This window comes from Ovis canadensis, chromosome 3 (assembly GCF_042477335.2).
Source record: "Ovis canadensis isolate MfBH-ARS-UI-01 breed Bighorn chromosome 3, ARS-UI_OviCan_v2, whole genome shotgun sequence".
Taxonomy (NCBI): domain Eukaryota; kingdom Metazoa; phylum Chordata; class Mammalia; order Artiodactyla; family Bovidae; genus Ovis; species Ovis canadensis.
The window spans coordinates 179,882,226-179,894,183 of record NC_091247.1 but is presented as its reverse complement, the minus strand read 5'-3'; the positions used below and the strand labels follow the sequence as shown (position 1 = coordinate 179,894,183).

Below are 11,958 nucleotides of genomic sequence, written 5' to 3'. Positions count from 1 at the left end.
TGGACCTTTGTTGGCAAAGTAATGTCTCTGCTTTTCAATATGCTATTTAGGTTGGTCATAACTTTTCTTCCAAAGAGTAAGTGTCTTTCAATTTCATGGCTGCAATCACCATCTGCAGTGATTTGGGAGCCCCCAAAAATAAAATCTGACACCATTTCCACTGTTTCCCCATCTATTTCCCATGAAGTGATGGGACCAGATGCCATGATCTTCATTTTCTGAATGTTGAGCTTTAAGCCAACTTTTTCACTCTCCTCTTTCACTTTCATCAAGAGACTCTTTAGTTCCTCTTCACTTTCTGCCATAAGGGTGATGTCATCTGCATATCTGAGGTTATTGATATTTCTCCCAGCAATCTTGATTCCAGCTTGTGCTTCTTCCAGTCCAGCGTTTCTCATGATGTACTCTGCATATAAGTTAAATAAGCAGGGTGACAATATACAGTCTTGACATACTCCTTTTCCTATTTGGAACCAGTCTGTTGTTCCATGTCCAGTTCTAACTGTTGCTTCCTGAACTGCATACAGGTTTCTCAAGAGGCAGGTCAGGTGGTCTGGTATTCCCAGCTCTTTCAGAATTTTCCAGTTTATTGTAATCCACACAGTCAAAGGCTTTGGCATGGTCAATAAAGCAGAAATAGATGTTTTTCTGGAACTCTCTTGCTTTTTCGATGATCCAGCAAATGTTGGCAATTTGATCTCTGGTTCCTCTGCCTTTCCAAAAACCAGCTTGAACATCAGGAAGTTCACGGTTCACATATTGCTGAAGCCTGGCTTGGAGAATTTTGAGCATTACTTCACTAGTGTGTGAGATGAGGGCAATTGTGCGGTAGTTTGAGCATTCTTTGGCATTACCTTTCTTTGCGATTGGAATGAAAACTGACCTTTTCCAGTCATGTGGCCACTGCTGAGTTTTCCAAACTTGCTGGCATATTGAGTGCAGCACTTTCACAGCATCATCTTTCAGGATTTGAAACAGCTCAACTGGAATTCCATCACCTCCACTAGCTTTGTTTGTAGTGATGCTTTCTAAGGCCCACTTGACTTCACATTCCAGGATGTCTGGCTCTAGGTGAGTGATCACACCATCGTGATTATCTTGGTTGTGAAGATCTTTTTTTGTACAGTTCTGCTGTGTATTCTTGCCACCTCTTCTTAATATTGTCTGCTTCTATTAGGTCCATACCATTTCTGTCCTTTATCGAGCCCATCTTTGCGTGAAATGTTCCCTTGGTATCTCTAATTTTCTTGAAGAGATCTCTAGTCTCTCCCATTCTGTTGTTTGCCTCTATTTCTTTGCATTGATCGCTGAGGAAGGCTTTCTTATCTCTTCTTGCTATTCTTTGGAACTCTGCATTCAGATGCTTATATTTTTCCTTTTCTCCTTTGCTTTTCGCTTCTCATCTTTTCACAGCTATTTGCAAGGCCTCCCCAGACAGCCATTTTGCTCTTTTGCATTTCTTTTCCATGGGGATGGTCTTGATCCCTGTCTCCTGTACAATGTCACGAACCTCTGTCCATAGTTCATCAGGCACTCTGTCTATCAGATCTACTCCCTTAAATCTATTTCTCACTTCCACTGTATAATCATAAGGGATTTGATTTAGGTCATACCTGAATGGTCTAGTGGTTTTCCCTACTTTCTTCAATTTCAGTCTGAATTTGGCAATAAGGAGTTCATGATCTGACCCACAGTCAGCTCCTGGTCTTGTTTTTGTTGACTGTATAGAGCTTCTCCATCTTTGGCTGTGAAGAATATAATCAGTCTGATTTTGGTGTTGACCATCTGGTGATGTCCATGTGTAGAGTCTTCTCTTGTGTTATTGGAAGAGGGTGTTTGCTATGACCAGTGCATTTTCTTGGCAAAACTCTATTAGTCTTTGCCCTGCTTCATTCTGCATTCTAAGGCCAAATTCGTCTGTTACTCCAGGTGTTTCTTGACTTCCTACTTTTGCATCAAAATTACTTTGGAAGATTAAAAAAATTGAGACACCCATCTTTGGGGTACTGACAATTGCATAGAGGACATTATTCAGATTTTTGTCACGCTTTTATTATTATAGAAAATGTAAAACTAAGATTTAAATGAGAGCTTGGAAAACTGCTTCAGTGAATTCAAAGACACCTTTACCCTAAGACCTTGATGAAGTTTTAATTTGTGTTTTATTCCATTAATTGCACAGGCGGCGTAGTGGGACAGCGCCTTTCAGAGCACCCTGATATCCGCAAACTTGGTTTCACTGGCTCCACTCTGATTGGCAAGCAGATCATGAAGAGGTATTGGTGTTAGTGTGCTGATTTGCTCAGGAGCCTGTTAGACCAGGTCTTTAGCTTTGCTTTTACTTTTTTAAATAAGGTGCTTTTGGAAGGAGAAAAATCACATCGAATGTGGAAGAGAAATCCTATCACACCAGGGTATTGAAATGTTTGAATACAGTAAAATACTTTCTAAAGTGTAAAGCCCAAAGTCAGTAAAACCAGAGATGTATTGAAAGCCTGCAGGCTTCTGGCAGCTTTAACAATCTGGCACAAAAATTTTTGATACTAAAACTGTGGCCCAAATTGGTGTTGGAAGCCTAAGTAAGAAACTGAAAAGACATATAAAAGACAAATCTGGATTATTTATAAAATGCATTCCTGAAAAACAGTAACATTAGTTCAAAAAACTGCAAACCATCTAAATGTCTAAAATAAGGCAGTGGTTAAAGTTTGTTAACATAATGGAATACTGTGTGGTCAGGGAGAATTTTTAATAACTCTAGACTGTTATTAAATGGTAAATGGAAAGAAAAATAAGGTACAAAGTTGTACATATTGGGTAATCCTAACTATGTTAACTAAGGCAAAGGCTGTGTTTGGAAACAGACCAGAAACAAGTATATCAAAATGGTTAAAAAAAAGAAAACAGTCATCAATGAGCCATGGAATGGAACTTTGTGATTTTTTTCCTTCTTTCTGAATTTTTAAAAGTATTTTAAAATGCTTTAAATAACAAATTTTTTGCAAATAGGAAGTAATAAACAGAATTTTTAATAACTTCTAAAAATGGATATTTTCCTCCAATGTGCCAGTAATCTAGTTAAATTCTTTGCCAGGCCTTTATGTAATCAAAATTCTTACACCCAAAGAATCTGTATTTACCCATGAGAATCTCTAATTATTTGACCACAGAATTTTTTAAAGAAGCAATTTTTACAGAAGATTTCTAATAGTCACAAAGCTCACAGAATAGTGTAATGAACCTCCATGAATGTGCTCATCAGCCAGCTTCAGCTATCATCACCATTCTACCATTCATGTTTTGTCTTTGCTAAGTTTCTTAATATTTCTGAGGCTCAATTATATTTTCCATGCTAAGTAGTAATTGTGTCCAAGAAATAAGAGAAAGAAACCGAGAGAGTAAATGCTCATATTCCATTTATTTTTCTCCAGCTGTGCTGTGAGCAACTTGAAGAAAGTTTCCCTTGAACTTGGTGGAAAATCCCCACTTATAATATTCAATGACTGTGAACTTGAAAAGGCTGTGCGAATGGTAAGAGTAGGTCAAGTCCAGTGAAATAGGTGCCTACTTTCTGAAACACATTTCAGCTTCTTGTTTATCAGGAGCCTTAAAATGAGGTCTGGTTTTATCTGACCATAAACAGAAACCATTCTCTTTATGCTTAGATTTGGGATTGCTCAGGGCACTTAATTTTAAAAATTATGTCATTATAATCAAAGGTCTTTTTAAAACTTGGAAGCCAGGTTTTTACAAACAGATGAAGAGATTTATAAACATTGATGATTTATATAAACTGATGTAGAGATTCTAAAAGCAAAATTTGGTATACAAACATTACATTTAAATGTATAGAGTAGTCTACATTTTCTTATAACACAAAATCTTTTTATCGGTATATCATCCTTGATAGGTACATCTCTTGTAAAGTACTCATAGATAGAAAAGGGGAATGGAGAAATAAATTTCTAAAAATATCAAAACCAAGAATCTCTAAGCATCACTAACTAGACCAAGGGCTTGTGTTTTTTCTCTGACTTCTCTGTGTTGCCTGCTATTTTATGATAAGACAATTCTTAATGTGTGCAATTTTATGACAACCTTGACTTCCCAAATAACAACAGTATTTTGTCTTTTACTGCCAAAGGGCATGGGGGCAGTATTTTTCAACAAAGGAGAAAACTGTATTGCAGCTGGTCGGCTGTTTGTGGAAGAATCCATCCATGATGAATTTGTGACAAGAGTGGTAAGCATCTTCAGATTTGCTATGTGAGTTGGATAGAAATTGTCTTTACTTTCAAAGTACTTCTGGGATTATTAGTGGTGATAGTATATTTTTTAAAAACAATACAATCCTTATTTTTTAGAAGTACTTTCTGACATATTTATAGATTAGATTATGATATCTGGACTTTGCTCCAAAATAATGCAGAAGGGGAGGAAGTAAGTCAGGGAATAAACTGATCATTGGTTGGCAGTTGTTGAAGCTAACTGATGGGTATGTGGAGTTTCATTATGTTATTTGCCTACTTTTATATGTAATTTTATAATTTTTCATAGTAAAAAGTTATAGGTCTATATTAAAAAACCTGATAAAGTATACTGAAGAGCTCTTTATCTCGCTCTGTATTTATAGTATATTAGATCCTTGATATTTATGGAATATATACCCCTATGTTATTATAAATCCCTAAAATGCCTATGAGAGATATACCACTAGATTCTTACAAATCCCAAATTTACAGTAAAATGACAGTGTATATATTTCCTCCACTAAGATAGATACATACCTACATAACCCCTGATGTTGGACATGATTCCATAAATATGAGACTGAAGCATTTATAGAACTATTAAGATGAATCCTGTGGTAAAAATGAACTCTGAACATACTACAGTGTATCATCATTATGGTCGTAGTAATCACAAACTTATTTCTAGTTGAAAAACCAGCACCCAGCTTTTCTTTTCCTTCAGAGCCAATTCCCCAATTCCACCCCCAAGAAGCAAAGGCATCTTTCCTCATGAGAGTAGGAAACAAGGAAGCCATACAGAAGGGCAGACGGCGGGCAGTGTCTGGCTCATGAGCAGCCCGGAAATTCACTTTTGTGCCTTAGTAAAATACAGGGCACAGCATGACACATCATGGGCTTTCCCAACTACAACTTGTTGAAATTTCAAATGCTAAGACCATGAAAATGAAGATCATGACATCTGGTCCCATCACTTCATGGGAAATAGATGGGGAAACAGTGGAAACAGTGTCAGACTTTATTTTGGGGGGCTCCAAAATCACTGCAGATGGTGACTGCAGCCATGAAATTAAAAGACGCTTACTCCTTGGAAGAAAAGTTATGACCAATCTAGAGAGCATACTGAAAGGCAGAGACATTAATTACTTTGCCAACAAAGGTCCATCTAGTCAAGGCTATGGTTTTTCCTGTGGTCATGTATGGATGTGAGAGTTGGACTGTGAAGCAAGCTGAGCACTGAAGAATTGATGCCTTTGAACTGTGGTGTTGGAGAAGACTCTTGAGAATCCCTTGGACTGCAAGGAGATCCAACCAGTCCATTCTGAAGGAGATCAGCCCTGGGATTTCTTTGGAAGGAATGATGTTAAAGCTGAAACTCCAGTACTTTGGCCACCTCATGAGAAGTGTTGACTCATTGGAAAAGACTCTGATGCTGGGAGGGATTGGGGGCAGGAGGAGAAGGGGACGACCAAGGATGAGACGGCTGGATGGCATCACCGACTCGATGGACGTGAGTCTGAGTGAACTCCAGGAGTTGGTGATGGATAGGGAGGCCTGGCGTGCTGCGATTCATGGGGTCACAAAGAGTCGGACATGACTGAGCGACTGAACTGAACTGAACTGAACTGAAGACCAGAAATGTCAAGGATTTGCTGCTATCAGTCCATCAATAATGTGTTTTGCACACATAGGAACAGAATTAATTTATTTATTCAATAGCTATTTTTTGAGCACTTACTGAGGGATTTTAGCCAGACCTAAATTCAAAATTCATGGCCCTGTGGGGTTGTGGTAACTCTCATTCTTTCTCCTTATTAGAATTGGTCTTAACATCAAGAAATTCAGAAACAGATTAAGATAATTAAGGAGCCCTAGAGATTGTCATTCTGAGTGAAGTCAGAGAAGGAGAAATATTGTGTGACTTCCCTTATATTGAAATCTAAAAGGAAATGATACAAAATGAACCTATTTACAAAACAAACAGGCTCAGAGATTTGGAGAACAAACTTGTGCTTACCAGGGCAGGAAGGATGGGGGGACAGGATAGTTAGGGAGTTTGGAATGGACATGTACATACTGCTGTATTTAAAATGGATAACAAGGTCCTGCTGTATATAGCACAGAGGACTCTGCTCAGTGTTATGTGGCAGCCTGAGTGGGAGGGGAGTTTGGGAAAGAATAGATAGATACTTGTATATGGTCTCTTTGCTGTCTACCTGAAACTATCACAACATTGTTAATTGGCAGAAACTATCACGACATTGTTAATTGGCTATACTCCAAAATTAAAAGTTAAAAAAAAGATAACCAAGGAGCATGTATGAGTGATGAATGTTCCATATAAAGATGGGTTTTCATCAGAACATTCTAGTATATCCTCCAGTGTGGCTATACCGTGAGATTTTCACGAGGGCAGTCTGCCACATTTAGGAAGAGGAAAAAGGCGACAATGTGGCCATTTTAGAAATTACTTTGCCATGAAGAGTATGCTGTATTGACAAAAATTCCAGAACATCAGGTTTGCTATTTTAATGGATTAACATTCAGGATAATTTTAATATAATGCATGTGGCTTGTGTTCTGTTTAAAACTCAGTGGTGAAAAGCTTGGGCTTTCACATCAAGAAAACTCTACAGTACTTAGTGGTTGTGTGCCCTCGGGCTAGTCACTTAGCCCCTCTGATCCTCAGTTTCCTCATATGTAAGATGGAAATAAATATCTACCTCCAATGCTACCAAGATTAAGTGAGGACACATCTGGGAAGAGCTTAGTACAACACCCATCACAGCGGAAGCTCGGTGAAGGGTATCCATTGCTATTATTAACAGTCAATTGTGTTCTGTGAACTGGGTGACATACAGGTGGAAGAAATTAAAAAGATGAAAATTGGTGATCCACTTGACAGATCTACCGACCATGGGCCCCAAAATCATAAGGCCCATCTGGAAAAGCTTCTGCAGTACTGTGAAGCTGGAGTGAAAGAGGGGGCCACCCTGGTGTACGGAGGAAGACAAGTCCAAAGGCCAGGTATGATCACCTCCAGGGGAGGGATGCTGGAGGCCTGGCTTCTTAAGTTGGAATAATCGGTAACAGGTTTCATTACAGCACCATCTTGCCTCAGAAGTAAACAGTGGCATTTATGTTATGATCAGAAGAAATATGTTCTAGATCCTGCTTGGCCACTTTTAAGCTGTGACACCTTCGACAATAGTTTTGTTGAGCCCTAGTTGTCAAATGCGATGAAATGTGCACATCCTGCTTTACGAGGCTGTGAAAATCAAATAAAATGATGTGACAGGCCCTTAGCTGTGCAGTAAACAAGTGTAATGGGTAGGTGTTGTTCAGGCACTGGCGGTTTTCATTCCTGGCAATGTGAGGCTTAATCTTAGCCAGTTTAGCCTGGGAAGGATTCATTCCTGTTGTGTAACTGTTAATGAAGAGCTGACTCATTAGAAAAGACCCTGATGCTGGGAAAGGTTGAAGGCAGGAGGAGAAGTGGACGGCAGAGGATGAAATGCTTGGATGGCATCACTGACTCGATGGACATGAGTCTGAGCAAGCTCTGTGAGTTGGTGAAGGACAGGGAAGCCTGGCATGCTGCAGGCCACAGGGTCGCAAAGAGTCGGGCATGACTGAGCGACTGAACGGAACTGAACCCAGTACTTGTTACAGAAGTATGTGAATGACTCCATGTCATGATACCCAAAAGGAGAGAAAAGCGAACAAACAACAATTGTAAAACCTCCTGTCTTACTGTGATCAGTGGACTGAGTACCGGCAGTACAGCTGGGTATGATGTGTCTCCTATGGGATCCAGTGTGGAACACAGCATCACCTATGAAGTATTCTTGCCAAAAACATTTATCTAACCATGAATCTAACCATGCCTTTACGTCATGTTTTCTATTTAAAGAAGCACAGGGGATAGGGAAACAAATCAAATATCATCCCAAAGAAGCAATGACAAATCTGAAATGCCTAAGATATTCTGCCGGACAACTGAATCAGTTTGTTTAACAAAGTCATGCATGTATGCTAAGTCACTTCAGTCATGTCCGACTCTTTGCGACCCTTATGGACTTTAGCCTGCCAGTCTCCTCTGTCCATGGGATTTTTCAGGCAAGAATATCAGAGTGGGTTACGATTTCCTACTCCAGGGGAATCTTCCCACCCCAGGGATCGAACCTGTGTCTCTTGAATCTCCTGCATTAGCAAGCAGATTCTTTCCCACTGGGAATTCACCTGTTTAACAAGTCAGTGGCATGAAAATTAAGGGGCGGGCATAAGGGAGGAAATGTTCCAGATTAAAGCTATCTAACAACCAAATGCAAAGTGTAACTTATTTGAATCCCTGAATCAAACAAATCAACTACAAAGAGATATTTTCTAGAAATCAGAAATTGAATACAAATATCAAATCATTCTGTTGTACACCTGAAATTAATGTTATGTGTCAATTACATCTCAATTAAAAAATTAGAAGTTAAATTGAAACAAACTATGATTAAGGGATTAGCATTCATTTTGCTAGGTATGATAATGTACATTATAATTTATACTCCAAGTATTCCAGTACAAATCTATGATCTGTGGAATTTGCTTTAAACTATATCAGCAAGGGACAAAATGAATCAAATATAGCAAAATATATGCATAAAGATTTATTTTACTATTCATTATACTATTTTCTCTACTTTTACATATGTTTGAAATTTTTGTAATAAGTACATTAAAAATGTAAGAACCTAGGATTGTTAACACCAAATAGGAAAATGAAAGTCTTCTTGGTTTTACTGACCCAGAAGGAAAGAAAAAAAGTTATAATGTAATTAAATGAGAGAACTACTAATTGAAAATTACACTATAATTGATGTTATTTTCTTCTGCTTTTCAAATAGGCTTTTTTATGGAACCTACTGTCTTCACAGATGTGGAAGACCACATGTATCTTGCCAAAGAGGAATCCTTTGGGCCTATCATGGTCATTTCTAAATTCCCAAATGGGTATGTTCTTAGGCATAATTTAACCCGGTTGACTAAATACGGGTTTTTCTTTTTCCCTACCACTGTGCTATATACAGAGCATAAAATGAATGACCATACAACCTCTACCATAATAATAATTGACAAATAATTAGAAGAGAATGCTAACTTACAATGTAAGTTGTAATAATTTTTGGTCCTTAGCTTAAATTAATGTCCAACATTATATGGTATTTGCTAGTTTTCATTTTTGTACAGTTGGCATTTGAAGCATCTCTGGAATAAGGTCAGTAACTGAGAAACAGAAGTGGTTTTTGCATTTACATTTCTAGAGAAGGCAGCATCTATGAAATCTGATTTTCCCAAAGAAGGAGTGGAGTGTTTTCCCCACAGGGGATCACGCCCCCAAAAACCTAAAACTCAACTCTTTGTAGAAAGTCCACAGTCACCTTATAAACAACCATAAATGACGTACGGGTTTGTCAGGGTCCCCGAAACTTTCCAAAGTATTTAACATATCAAAGAAGTCCATATGGTAGCTGAGTTCTTAACATAATATTTAATATAATAGACTCTCTGGTATACTGCACACAGTTCTTTAGAATTCTGGCTTTAGTTTTCCTTTAACCCATGAGAACAGAATACCCAGTTCAGAAGGGCTTCTTGGTCTTTGATAGATTGTAAGAGAACTCTGGGGACACTAACTTGTAGTGAGTAATATTTTGACATGTATCAAGTGTGAGAGTTTTAGCAGAGCCTAGTCCACTCCAAGTGAGATTCCACATTTCTCATGAGAGTAGGAAATTGGATAGAGACAAGAGTACCTTTGAAAATCCCTAGGGGAGGCACCACATTCAAGCCTTTGTTGTCTCTTCAAAGAATTCAGCACAACTAATTTTTCTTCCAGCTTTGGAACAGAAATCCCATTTCCTTGCCGGATCCCCAGGTGAAATCTTGGCTTGCATTTACTGGCCATGTTGTAGAAATTTCATTTTTTTTTTTAACATTAGGATGACACTCATAAAAATGAGATACTCACAGTATGGCAGGCACATGGGAACTGGAACAAGCGGAGACATGAGTGGGTTCATGTCTGCACTGACTTGGCCATGCACACATACTGGACAAAAGGCAGGAAGTCACCAGACCCACTGAACGAATGATTTTACTGCCCTTTTATTGGATTAGCCTGTTAATTGAGTTCAGATTTGATGTTGCAACATCCTAGTATAAAGAAAAATAAAATGTTCTCTCTCTCCTCGGGGAACTTCCTGTCTAGTTGGAAGGTGACTGAGTTGGAGGAACATGGGCTACCTGATTATAGCTGATTTTCACTGAGCATTCCCTTTGTTCCAGACACTATTGGCTCATTTAATCCTATGACAACAGGTGCTATTATTACTATTTCCATTTTTTCACAAGAATACAGAAAAGCTGGGGGAGATGGGGTCATTTGCCCAAAGGTCACCCAGGCAGTGTGGCTGCTGAGCCTTCTCACTGGGCCACTCCACTCTACCGCCTAAGCAGGACCACTGATGGGATCTGAGAAGGCTTCAGGGTGAGGCATGGAATGAGCCCTTGAACTGTGCATGTAAAACCTGAATAGATGGAGGGACTGAGAGGGTGCTCTGAGAATATATAATATCTATACATGGAACTCAGGGGAGAGAAAGACAAATGGGGCAGTCATGAAGGAAAACCAATGAAGAAGATTGAAAAGATGACTTCAGCTCAGATTTTAAAGGGTGTCACATGATGTATGTGAAAAAATACAATACTAGGGCCGGAATATCTCATTGGACGTTTCTTTTGGAATATTTCATTTATAAAAACGTAAGCACACTGGCAGTAACGTTTTCCTGTTTCTAGCACAGAGGGGAAAAATATTAGAACATAAAATGAAAGTGTTTTGCTTTTACGTTTAATGAGGTTTTATGTCTTCCTAAAAACATCTTACAGGGACATCGATGGAGTGTTGCAGCGAGCAAATAATACAGAATACGGCTTGGCCTCAGGAGTTTTTACAAGAGACATAAATAAAGCCATGTATGTGAGTGAAAAACTAGAAGCAGGAACTGTTTTTATTAACACCTACAACAAGACGGATGTGGCTGCTCCTTTCGGTGGATTTAAGCAGTCTGGGTTTGGAAAAGACTTAGGTATGAACACGTCTTACCTTTCTACTGCACATCACAAAAAGCCCACCTCATGCTTTGTCCAACACTTGTATGTTGCTGTAAAGGGCATTTCCTACATGGTATTGATTTTTCTTTCAATGTTAAACATTTTCTAAAAACTTTTTATTTCATTTGGAGTATAGCTGATTAACAATATTGTGATAATTTCACGTGGACTGCAAAGGGACTCAGCCACACATATACACATATCCATTCTCCCCAAACTCCCCGCCCCTCCCAGGCTGCCACATATCAATGGTTAAACATTTTATTGAACATAACATACATATAGAAAAGAACACAAATTGTATGGAAAAGGGCTTCATTTTAAAAAAGAAGATTCCTATCGAAAAGAAAACACTGACAATTTAGCTAAAACATGTTCGGTTGGTTCTTTTAACTGGACATTCAGCATGAACTTGGTTTAGATGTCATGGGACCAAGTGGAACCAAGAAAGGAAAATGGGTAGAAGGCAATAACCAGCTAGCTCCAAGAATGTATTCTGTCTCTGAACCACTTGGCAGTCTTTCAGAGTCAACACTGAAAC

General features: G+C 38.6%; 1 protein-coding gene across 1 annotated transcript in view; it reads left to right on the top strand.

The window, feature by feature from the left end:
- The window catches only part of ALDH1L2 (aldehyde dehydrogenase 1 family member L2), a 63,325-nt gene that overhangs the window by 44,652 nt on the left and 6,715 nt on the right, over positions 1-11,958 (top strand). Inside the window, exons 17-22 of the mRNA XM_069581068.1 lie at positions 2,183-2,276; positions 3,432-3,531; positions 4,145-4,243; positions 7,112-7,277; positions 9,149-9,254; positions 11,193-11,392. Coding sequence (XP_069437169.1) covers positions 2,183-2,276; positions 3,432-3,531; positions 4,145-4,243; positions 7,112-7,277; positions 9,149-9,254; positions 11,193-11,392 — 765 coding nt within the window. The remainder of the gene's footprint in view (positions 1-2,182; positions 2,277-3,431; positions 3,532-4,144; positions 4,244-7,111; positions 7,278-9,148; positions 9,255-11,192; positions 11,393-11,958) is intronic.